The sequence below is a fragment of the Castor canadensis genome, chromosome 2 (assembly GCF_047511655.1).
Source record: "Castor canadensis chromosome 2, mCasCan1.hap1v2, whole genome shotgun sequence".
Taxonomy (NCBI): Eukaryota; Metazoa; Chordata; class Mammalia; order Rodentia; family Castoridae; genus Castor; species Castor canadensis.
This window is the reverse complement of record NC_133387.1, coordinates 156635430-156647745: the sequence shown is the minus strand read 5'-3', so window position 1 is coordinate 156647745 and position 12316 is coordinate 156635430. Positions and strand designations below refer to the sequence as shown.

At 45.8% G+C, this 12316-nt stretch overlaps 1 protein-coding gene across 16 annotated transcripts in view; it reads right to left on the bottom strand.

The window, feature by feature from the left end:
* Positions 1–262: 262 nt before the first annotated feature.
* Tln2 (talin 2) overlaps positions 263–12316 on the bottom strand; it is a 409346-nt gene continuing 397292 nt past the window's right edge. For 14 of the 16 annotated variants that reach the window (XM_074066109.1, XM_074066110.1, XM_074066111.1 and 11 more), the window contains 5 exons: positions 11269–11394; positions 9197–9259; positions 8878–9105; positions 5997–6122; positions 263–4093 (listed from right to left, as the gene is read on the bottom strand). In XM_074066109.1, coding sequence (XP_073922210.1) covers positions 3965–4093; positions 5997–6122; positions 8878–9105; positions 9197–9259; positions 11269–11394 — 672 coding nt within the window. In that variant the 3' untranslated portion in view covers positions 263–3964. The remainder of the gene's footprint in view (positions 4094–5996; positions 6123–8877; positions 9106–9196; positions 9260–11268; positions 11395–12316) is intronic. The other 2 variants (XM_074066117.1, XM_074066119.1) reach the window with 1 other exon arrangement.

The window sequence follows — 12316 nt, the reverse complement described above, 5'->3', positions numbered from 1 at the left end:
CTATTCCTATTTCTTCTTTGGATTTCATGTAAGTAAAGCTGAGTAGAATTCACCTCCTTTCCCTTTCTCACGCCTCTCTCTCTCTCTCTCTCTCTCTCTCTCTCTCTCTCTCACACACACACACACACACACACACCTCTCCTAAACACGCCTGGGACCCATGATGCTGCTGGTGCTCGAGATGGAATTTCTGTCATTATAAAGACACATTGTCCTCCCTCTTTTTCACCTTCCTCCCACTGTCATGAGACCGTCACACAGGTTTCTTCCTTTAAAAGTTTATTTCTGATGAATAAAAAAAATAATTTATGTGATTAGATAAATTAATTTATGTGATTAGACACATGACAAGGGCAGAGCTCACTTTTCTGTCTTTCTTGTGGATGTTGCAGCTTAGCGAGGAGCTGAGGGAAACCCAAGCTGGTGCTTTCTGGACAAGGAGACACCACTGGAGGCTCTCACATGGCAACACTCCCTGAGGGCCAGAGGCTGAACTAAAACCCCATCAGAGAAAAGCAACAGCTCTCCTTCATGGTATTTTCACATCACAGAAGGTCTGTTACACACTCATTTCCAATGACCATAACTGTACACACCATGCACAAGCTCAGAGAGGTGGAGCAGGTGGTGGCAGGGAACTTGAGCGTGGTACTTGAGACTCCTTTGGAAAGGATTCCTTCGCCAGTAGGTTGCCTCCTGAGGCCAGCACTTGGAGGACTGTGAAGAGGTGAGACATAAGCCACTAACACAGCCATCAGGACTTTTGGGTTTCATAACTCTGGGGACCACTGCCTCTCAGCCAGAAATGAATATTTTGTTTACATTCCTTGGTTCCTGCTAAGGGTTCCCTTGGTCACTGGAGGGTTTGTTTCCTCCAGGAATCTGAGAGCAGCAATGCTGACAGTCTATGTGGGGGTCTTAAGGCCTGGACCCAGAGGCCTGATCATAACCTAAATCCTCCGAGCTGGGAGAGACTTTGGGGACCACCTACCAGTTGCCTGTACACTCACTGGCTATTAAAACACTCAGAAAGCACGCAGTTAAGGCCTCTGAGAATCTCAGGTTTTTTTTGGAATAAAAGCCTATGCCCAAAGGGCTGGCTCGGCCCTGAAGGCCTGCACAGACTGCAGGCCGGACAGCTGCCTGTAGCCCACTTTGTAATGACCAGAGGAACAGCCAAGGTCCAAGCACTTGCCTGGGCTGATAGTTATGGACTGGACCCTGGAAGAGCTCCATGAGGGCTGGCTGACCAAACGTGACCTTAGCATCCTGACCTGATCAGTTATGAAAGGTAGAACCAACCCAAATAGAAACTCCCAAATCACCAGGCTGTTCCAAAGTCTAGCTCATTCCTTTTTTGACCATCAGAAACAATTTCTGGGGACAAAATTCGACCCAAAGATCCAAAGTGAACATGCGTTCCCCTCACCCGCAGAGGGAGTGAGGAGGGCACACATCTGCACACCTGCTCTCCCCTCACACAGATGGATGCATTGCTGTGCTACTTTTACCCCATAACTACCCTCTGGTTAGATGCTCTAAAAGTTCACACCCCAAGTTCAATGCATTATCTGCATTCTTTCCCTTTGAGGAACCAGAAATCCCCCTTGGTGCCATCCCCAAGACACTTGCCCAAAGCATGGCTTCCACCCATTTTATGAAGTGAGAAAAGACCAAGCTGGCTATGAGGCCATTCACACACACGTGCAGTGTACGTGACAAGAAAGAGACAGATACAAAGAGGACCAAACCAGGTGATAACTGGGAACTTTCTCTAAAGCTCCTAGCAGCAGAAAACTCCAGACAGGAGAGCATTTATACAGTTCCTACAAAAATAAACCTGTGTTCCAGTCCTGGTCTTTAAAGTTGTAGAGGACAGGCCTTTCCATTTGGTTTGTCTCTGCAGGGTTTTCTGGTAACAAAGGCAGTCAAGGTTTTAAGTGAGCCTAAGGCAGGGGCAGAGAACTCTCTGCTTGTCTCTGCCTTGCTGCTGGGATGCTAGCATGTGACAGGGGACAAGTGGAAAGAAGTGGGCACTGGGCACTGGAGGGAAGAGGGTGGGCCAGGCCATGGCACACCTCCCCAGAGTCCTATATGAGGTCATTAACATCTTGACCCCAAATTTGGGGTCTGATTTATAGTTTTGGAAAGCTCCCTGTGCCCCTTTAAAGTGTCCGCCAGTGCAGGCATGAAGAGCTATTTCACCTACACTTAACACGCATGTCACTCTCCCTGAGAGGCCGGGGCTCCCCGGCACACCTCCTCTGCTGGGCTGGTTGCCATCTTCCCTCACTCCTCCACGTGTTCTCTGCATTTGCTTTTCAGTCACACAGCATTTCTACTATTTACACTAATTTTCTACCTGTCTGAAAAAAACCAAACTCATATGTGCAGCACTTATAAGTACTTTATAAGTATGGGAAGCTGTCAAAAGTTGAATTGTATTTTAAAACCATGGCATGGGCTCAGGTCTATTAATGCAGGATCATTAGGCAAAGTGGAAATTGACATCTTTTGAGGGCCAGAGCCCCAAATTTTCCTCCTGGGTGGAATTTTGAAACTATTTGGTTTCAAATAGTGAAACCACACCCCAAGAGTGTGACCTGGTACCACACCCCAAGGGATGAGGAGGATTCTGCCTTCAACAGTTTGGCAAACCCCCCATTAACTCTCATCTTCCTGTCAGGACTTCTTTCAGACACTGCTACCTGGCATTAGGCTCTATCCCACAAGCCACTCATCCTTCATGTATCGTCTTGGGTAGCGGCTCAGATTGACATAAATTCAAGCTCTTAACGCCCTTCCCAGGAAAGAGCTCAAAAGGAAAAAGAAAGGAAGGAGGAGAAGAAATATGAAATGCTGGAAGAATGGCACCCAGAAGATGGACTCTGAAAACACTGTATGTCTTCACTTACGTGACAATGAGCAACAATATCATAGTTAAAAAGGTCCACGTTGATTTTAGGATGCATCTAGAGTTTAGGAATACCAACATTCAGAAAAAACGTTCTCTTGGGATGGAAGACAGGTGACACATTTCTAAGCAGATGCCTTTGGTCCTCTAAGAGCAGAGAGACCAACCTGGGACTTGAAGATGGAGTTGCTTCATTCCAGCTGAAGCTCCCCCTGGCTGCTTAGGGAGCACTTTGTTGACTGTAATCAGGGACATAGGTTGTGTGCATGCATCTGTAGGAATTGAAGCAGCCTCTGTAGAGTAAGGAGCCCATGTGTTTTATTCCAGTCCCTGCCCCCAAACCCTGGCAGCCTCCCACAACTCTGTCCTTTGGATTATGGAGAACAAAAAAAAAAAAACTGCTTGATTTTCCTGGCCACAGAATACAAGATGGGTGTAGACTGTACAAGGAACTTACACACTAAGCAAGGAGGCGTGCAAATAAGAGCGGGGATTCTTTACCCCTTGGGTGAGTCAGTGCTCAAGACACGGAAGGGGAACCTTAGTCACCCTCCCAGAGCCACCTGGGTTTGTATTTCTGGCTTTTATTAACCATGTCCAACTTCAACTTCCATCTTCTCTTGAGAGGGAGAAGAGTATCTATGATATCAACGATTCCCCTCAGGCCATTATTTTTTTCCCAGTATGATTTCACAAAGACGCCCCAGAGCAAGCCTAGAGGAGGATGAACAAAAGCAAAGGTATCTGAGAATGACATAATACTGACTTCTCTTTTTTGGTAACAGTCCACAAAATGTGCACCCCTCTCTCGTGAGATATAGTGAGGCATGAGGGGAGGTGGCAGAGGAGCTCTGGGTAGGACGCTGTACCATATGACATCACGATCATGCAGCCTGTGTCCACAGGACAGAGGAGTGAGAATGAGACTCGAGGTGCTGGGCTAGCCCCAGGGGGAGCCAGATAGCTCCCAGCTAAGTGTCTGGTTCTCAGGAACACTGTCTGTCCAGTTCTTGCAGGGCCAATTTCTGGGGCTGGCATTCTGGCCTGGCCTTAGCCCTCGTCCTCCCTCAGCTCGGTGGGTAGGAATTTATACTGCTGCTGGCGGATTTGGGCCAGTTTTTTCCTTGCTTCTTCCAGTTCTCGCTCTTTCTTTAGCATTTCCTCCTGGGCTGCAATGATCTAGGAAAGAAAGCAACAAGTAGGATGGATTGAAAGGTTTTTATGAAATCTCTCTCTCCTGTGGCCCCTGCTACAGTGGACTCAGTGTACCAGCAGCATCACTCTTGGGTCTGGAGGTCAGTCTCTGCCACAGTTTGGGTTTTGAGACCAATGACCCAGCTAACCCAATATGACAAGCTGGCCAGTGACTTAACAGCAAACATCTGTATCCCTACTATGCACCTGGCTTGGGTGCCAGCACTTCATATAGATTGTCCCATCACCTTCATGGCAAGCTTGTGAAGTATGTCCTAGTGAAAGTCCTATTTGTCCAATAAGGTACCTGAAGCTAACAGGTGTGGCTCTCTTTCACTGGAGTCACTCAGCTTATGCAGAACTAGGCCCAGGTGTGCTTGAGCTAAAGCAGGGACCTGCAAGCACTAGATGGCCTTCTATACAGATGGCTTGGTATCTGTGGGGGATTGATTCCTGGACTCCCAATAGACACCAAACCATGGATGTGCAAGTCCCTTAGAGAAAATGACATAGTATTTGCAAAGCCTTCTGTATATTTTAAATCACCTCTAGATAACGTACAATGTAATGTAAATGCCATGTTCATAACTGTCACACTGTATCGTTTAATGAATAATAATGAGAAAAAGGTCTGTCCATGTTTTGAACAATGCAATTTTCTGCCTGAATATTTTCAGTCTACAACTGGTTGAATCTAAGGATGCATAACAGATGCTAGATACAGAGGACTATGGTAATTACTGCATGCTTCTGAGCAATATTAGCTAATGAGTATTACATGAAAAGGATAGGTTTGTGTTCAAGAAAGCCAAATTCCTTTCCTGTGGGCCTTTTCAGAGTCTTTGCTAGGCTAACAAATTCTGTGACCAAGATTGCGATATTTACAGCAGTATTTCCCAGATTTATTTGATCAGAGGCTCTTCTTTGTGGAACTTCCAACACATCAAGAACTAGCACATCGAGAAACATATTCTGGTAAAAATGTATCTAGTGCACTGCCAAATGGAGGGAGTAGTTCAGGAAGAGCTAAGGAAGGCATGGAGCAGGAGTAACTGCAGTGTTTCTGATATGGGTAAGAAAACCAGCACCAGGGCTAATGGAGTGGTTCAAGTGGTAGAGTGCGTGCCTAGCAAGCACAAGGCCCTGTGTTCAAACCCATTACCACAAAGAAAAGAAAGAAAAGAAAAGAAAAGAAAAACAGCATCATGCAATGATCTATATTAACACACACAAAAAGCTGCAAGCCTGGCTTTCCAGACTTTTCTCCTCACTCCCACATGTGAGAATACAATTCTGCGTAAGTTGATCCCATATATTCTTATACACATTCTGGAGAGAATAAGCATTCAATTCTCTTAGTGGCCCAAATGGTTAGGGAGAGCAGCAGTTCCAGATGTATCATTTTATTTAAAGGATAACATTGCTCCTCCAGTTTCTGTTCTTCTCCTTTTCTATAACAGAATCCCTGATTTTTAGCTGGGTATATGGCTACTCAAAAAGAATACTACATTTCCCAGCTTCCCATGCAGGTAGGTTGACCACATGACTAAATATTGACCAACTGTATGGGAGCGGAAGTGATGTATGCAACTTCAGGGTCATACCCTCCCCTTTTTTCCCTCTTCCTGGTAGATGGAAAGCTGAGGTGGTAATTAAATCAACCAAGTGGGCAAGGACAATGTCTCAGGGATAGGGAATAATAAGGAAGATGGAGTCTGGGTCTTAGACATGAAGAAACCATTATATCATCCCTAGACTACTTATATCCAGGCAGTTCCATGAAGGGGGGATAAACTTCTGTCTCGTTTAAGTCACTGCTGTCTTGTCTGTCTTTTGTAATGCAACACTCATCTTGGGAGTAAACTCTGTCGTGGATTTAATCACTAACCTGGGCAATGCCTCCCACAAACTTTGTTTTCACTACCACATCATCATCATCAGCTTTGCCAAATGCTGCCTTCTGGGCTGCACGAACAAGATTGTCTGAGGCTCTTTTCACAGCATTTCCTGCTGCCTGGAGAGGAAACAAGACACACATCTATCATTAGCAACAGCATTTGGGTCTGGCAAGAACAGACATGAAGGGACAGTTCACGAGACTCTGAGTTAATTTATCATCCAATTATAACACAAAAGTCTTAGCCAGTGAGTATCCATTTGTCTGTCCATCTGTCCATCACTCTACCAACACTGATACCTACCTAACCACAGGCCACTTAAAGGTGAATGAAGCCAGTTCCTGGCCCCCAAGGAGGACACTTGAGAATTATAGTCATGTCAAAAGTGACTGTAGCAATGTGATATGCATGTTAACAGAACTGTGCTCAGGGGCCGCCTCCCTGGTCTAGAAAACCACTTCTCTCTGCTTCCCATCCAATTCAGCACATACTTGAGGATTTGGCTCAGACAACACTTTTTCCTGTCTGCTGTCTGCCATTCCTCCCTCAGTACTCCTGGAATGCTCTGTGCTGGCCCTTACCATACTTGGGGTCGTTTGTCTCCTTCCTGGACAATTTGGGAGCATGGGGAATAATGTGAATCTTTGCATCCCTAGCACCTGGTACAGTGGCTGTCCAGAGTTGGTATTTACTGAAGGTGTGCTGAGGGAATGAAGGACTATGAATGTACAAGACTGCCCTGCAGGGGGCGCTGTGAGCCTCATAGTAACCAGAGATGTACTTTGAGTCAAAGCTGGGCTTTATGCCATAAATTCAAGGATGGGGCGAGTTGCTAGAGACAGGTGTAGAATAGCTTTTCAATGTGAAATATAGGTCTTCCTCACAGGTTATCACCTATTCTGATCCCCACTCCCTCCCCTTTTGGAGATAGGATCTCATTATTGTTGCCCAGGCTAGACTCCAATTCCAGATTTTCCCGCCTCAGCTTCCTGAGATTACAGATGGTATTACAGCTGTCTGCCACCATGCTGGGTTTCCATTCTAGCTTACTCTTAATGCTCATGAAGCATGTCCCTGAGGACTTGTCCTCTGCTAGCTCAGATTTAGAATTTTCTTCTAATGATGGTCGAGGCGTCATTAGATGTTCCACATTCTTGCCCAGACCCACTCCAAGTCAAGGGTTTGTGTTTGAGGGCTAGCCATGAGAAAATTGAGTTTTTCTCATTCAGTTAACTGGCTGGCAACCTAGAGTGACCAATGAGAGCAATGAGGGCTTGCACAAGAAGGGAAGCCAACTAACATAGCAAGTAGTCATCATGTGCTGGCTTTGCAAGAGTTCTTATCAGGTCAGAAACCATTAGCCCTCTTTTCTGACATGGAGGCTGAGGTTAAGGAACGTGCTGAAGATCCTGTGACTCTTAAGTTATACAGACAGCATCTGCAAATTGGTCTGTCTAGCTCCAGAGAACTCCTGGGTCAGCTGAAAGGGTCCAAATTAATCAGGAACCATGTTAACAAGAGTGGTAATATGTCGTATCTGCATTAGGACTTCCAAAATCATTTTCATGTCCATTATCCTACTTAACTCTCAAAGAGTCAGTGTGGATATCCTTATCCTCACTCTGCAGATGAAGCCACTTCAGTCTCAGAAGTTTTGAGTGATTTGTATGAGGTCATGCACCTCATTCATGGCAGAGGCAGTGTTTGAACTCAGGTCTTCCTAAGAAGAAGTATCCCCCAAACTCAAAATGCAGCTTCTCAGTTCCCCCTAGGTTTATCCTAGGAGTCAAATGGAGGTGAGGGAGGCAGGTTAGAAAGACTGGGAAAGCCCATGCCACAGAAATACACTTTGGGTTTTCAAAATAAAGTGATCTCTGAATAGAATCTCTGAATTCTGGTGGAATTGCTCATACATTTCTGTGCTTTATGACTTAGACATCATATAGATTTAGCAATATAAATAATATACATTGTAACAATTAATCACAGTGAAATTCTAGAGAATTCTGAAATAGTCAGAATATACAACCATGCAATCGTTAAAAACGAGACCCACAAAGAACAGAGCCTCGTCCTCAAAGAACAAATGTGCATGAGAGCATTAGTGAAAAGAAAGCAGGATGTGTCTTGCCATGATGACAACCAGACAAACTGATCTTAAACACAGATAACTGGAACAGAAAACAATGAAACATTTGATGTGTGAAGACACCGAGGCTACTTAATATTTTTTATTGAAATGTCTCCTTCGTTGTGTTTAAAGTATTTTTATAATTGGAACAATCAGATAAAAAATGTGTAGGTGCTGGGAAGGATTTGATTGTCACCTTCATAAACATCTCTCTGGACTCTGAGCAACCTTAGTAATGTCACAACCCGTCCCCCATGCCTTCACTCCTGCTGAGGGCCTTCTCTGCAGGCACACCACGTTAGGTGTGACAGATGTCATGATGAGGATGTGGTACCTAAAAGCTCACAGCCTTGTCACAGACACAAGTAAAAATACAGTGGTGCCATGTGACAGGAATCATAAGAGTGGCCAGGCCAGGGGCTCTGGCAGGACAGAGGAGGGACTGAGTATCCAAGTCCCTGGAAACAGGGAGGGCTCCCCAGAAGAGGTGACACGGAGACAAGTCACAAAGGACAAGTAGGAGTTTGCTAGGCTGGGCTGGTGGGAGGCCAGGCCATTCTAGGTAAGTGATGGCTCCAAGGCACCAGCCCAGAAGGCACAGGCAGGATGTGAATAGCGGGTGTGGAACACATGGACTCATGAGGCAGAGGATGAGACTGGAAAGTGGAACAGAATTAGCTGATGGAAGGCCTGGTTGGTCATGCCAAGGAAGTAACACCATCCCTGTTAGTGACACTTACCCGCTCCAACAGGAGTATTTTCCCACCAGCATCAGTGACCATTACCTGTAGCCGCCTCATGGCCTCTGAGTCCTGGTCGGCTTTCACCTTGCAGGCCACCAACAGCTGAGCCGTGGAAGCGGCGACCTGCTTGGCAGATGAGATAAGCTTCTCCTCACTGGCATGACCCTGAACAGAGGCATTGGCTGCCTCACAGAGACTGCTGGTCGCAGCTGCCACCATCCGGGCCTGAGGACAGTCAACAGAGAAGTGACCCAAGGCCCAAATGTCCCTCAGGGCATCCACAAAGCAAATGGGGAGGAAGGAGAAGTTGACTCACGGCAGAAATCAGCCCCTGGGACCACTGTCCATCGTCTGCAGCATTGGCGGGGATGGAGCCCACCTGGAGAGGGCAGAGGACACCTGCAATGAGAGCCGGAAGGCCAAGGTGGCCTGCAGCCCCCCTCAGACCCTTCTTTGCCCTGCAACAAGACACACAGCACTTTCTGGTGACCTCCACCAAACATCACTAGCCTTAGAATGGAGAAACCCTTCCTCTCACGGATACTGGCCATAGTGCCACTGTCCCAGCACAGGCTGCTGGTTTCCATTCTGGCCACAGAGGCAATGGAAGGTGCTCAGTGCTCAGAACAACCCCTATGTAGCTTCTGGATACTGCATTTGGGAAATGGCTTAGGAACGATGGTTTGGCATTGTCTTTACATGCTTACTCCCTCTGCTGACTTTTTTCCCATTTTAAATATGGAAGCCACCAAGGCCACCTCCTTCAAGGGTCAAGGAAACTTGAATCTCTCCTGATTACTGGACCATAAAGCTATACTGCAAGTTCCTGGCAGATGACATTTCACAGCGGTGGTGCATTTCCCTCTGTACAATGGACTGCAGACCCTTGCCTGAAGGAAATATAGATTATCTTGTCAGGGGTGAGGAGCGAAGAGGCAGGAAGAAGGATCTCTGTTTCTATTTAGAAACCATGGCACTAAGTGAAGGACTTTCTGTCCAGATCTAGATGGCATAGCTAGGGTAGGAAACACCTTCCTACTTGTAGAAGATGCTTGAGAGGCAAGAGGAATGTCTCAATCTGAAAGCCAGATTGAGATCTAACAGCAGTTACAGGCACCTGCTGAGTGTCTGTTAAAACCCCAAGGTCCTGCCCATAATCCTGCAGTCCTCCCAAGAGGACTGCTTGTAAAGCCCTCCTTTATAAACGTGAACACGTAAGTCCCTTGGAGGATAGGAAATGTACCATGTTCAAGGTAGATTCTCTGGTATCTGGCAATGTTCTAGCACACAGTCAGCTCTTTGTTACTGTTGAAGAAAACCGAAGTTTCTAGGAAGGATGTTCTGTTCAATTGGTCCATTTGTGGTCTTTACGTGTTGACCAATCAACAAGAACCTGATGAACATGCATGGCAAGATCCAGCACCCTGATGGATCTAAGGAGGTGAAGCAAGAAGCATGAAGTGACAGCTGGTATGTCAGGCGGGAAGACGTACAGAAATGATGGCTTAGAAAGAAGAGTCAAAGTATGTGGATTAGACACATGGACTTCCTGAGGGGTGATGAACAGTCACGGGTCAGGCATAGCTTCTTGTCTGTACTACAGGACACAATCTATCTCTTTGTACACAGATTGTGAAGACCTTTAAATATCAGATGCAAATGACTGACAATGACAGTAACTAATTTTCCCGGGTCCACAAGCTGCCAGATTTCTTGTAGTACATCTGTATTTGAGAGGGTTTCTGTGAGATGCCATTTTGATAGACCCATGTTGTATGGGAATAACAGGACACATGGCTTATTTTAAAGTTGGAAGAGTGTTCCATACCCAGAATTACTCTAATGTACTATTAATCTTTTGAACTGTTCAAAAACAACTATGCCTTTATTCTAGTGCAGACAGAATGGGTGACTGGGGATGAAGCAGACTGAAGAACTCTCAGGCTGGTCTTTTCACAACCAGGTTCAGGAAAGTGCAAAGTTGGCCAGCACTCAGTTCAACAGTCCTAAAACCAACTGGAGCCATTTGGAGCTAGGAAGTGGTATATAAAGCTGCCAACTATGGTGCTTATTAGGTTGTTCACCAGGAAACTTATGATGGCTTTCATCTTTAAGTAGCCTAATGTACAGTGGGACTCTAAGTGTCTCATTCAGTTGCTAATCATTGCCTGGAAGAGAATGCTTTTCCTAATGAGAAGCAGATGAGTGGCCCAGAAGTCAGAACTTTCATTCTGCTGGTTGAATTTATGTCGTTTTCAGTGGTGGGGCAAAGACTGGTAATCCAGAGAGGCAAGGCCAGCATGCATGCCCTTGGTCAGGCCAAAGCTTTTCCCTTGGTGGCTCTACCTATGTGGATGTTCTACTGCTTGGCCAGCCAGGTTTACCCACCTTGCCTTGGGCCACCAGCTCCCTCTGGGCTGCTGAGGCTGATTTGACCAGGGCACTCGTGGCAGCAGCAATGGATTTAGCAGCTTCCAAGATCTGTTCTTCAAAATCCAGGGTCTCATCCGCTTGCTATAATCAAAAGAAAACCATGTCATGTGCAATTCATATCCACAAAGGGCTCTTTCTGACTAACTACTTACTGCTTGGTCACCTGCCTCTTCATCTCTCTACTGCTTTTTGTCAATACATCACTCCTATGGTAGAAAGGCCTAAGCTGTCAGGAGGCCTCTCCATGTGCTGCCTCCTCTCCCCCCATTCCACAAGGTAAAAGCTGTTAGCAATGAGATTCTTTACAAGTTTTAAAACAGGGAATACTAAACCAAACTATTTCTCCAGATAAAAATCTTTAAAGAGACATAAATTCACCATAAAGAAGATACTCAGATGGATTCAGCATCCATAACCCAAATCAAAATAATTAATAACCGAAGAGTGGTGACATATCTTTCCAGAGCTGAAGGCTCAAAAATAGGTTAAGAAAAGATGGCTATCAGTTCAGAAAAGTCTTAGTTTTCTTGGGTAAGGAAAAAAAAAGAAAAGGAAAAATAGCATTTCTATTTCTGTGGCTGAACACTGACAGATATCAACCATAGGATATCCAGTCGGGGAGAGAAATTGAGGCAGCCACGGCATCAAGGTGGAGATTATTCAACACCTGGACACTTGAAGCAAGGTTCTATCTTGGGAAGGACGCGGGATACCACTGGTGTAGATGTTATCATTCCAGTGGGTATTGGGTCTAAATTCACCACCATTTTGGCTTTCACTTCCAACATAACCCAGGAAGTTGAGAAGAAGCTCTGGGGCAGTGGGGGTAAAGACTGTGGTCCCAGGCTGGGTGGAATGGAGCACTACAGTTGGGATGGTCAGACTAGTAACAGACCTCCAAGGTCCCCTATGTTAACATTCTATGCCCTTAGCTCACAGAATGCTGAGGATGTAGCTGGTACATTTTAGGCATAAGAGATGGTGGTCAGCCACAGAAATACTT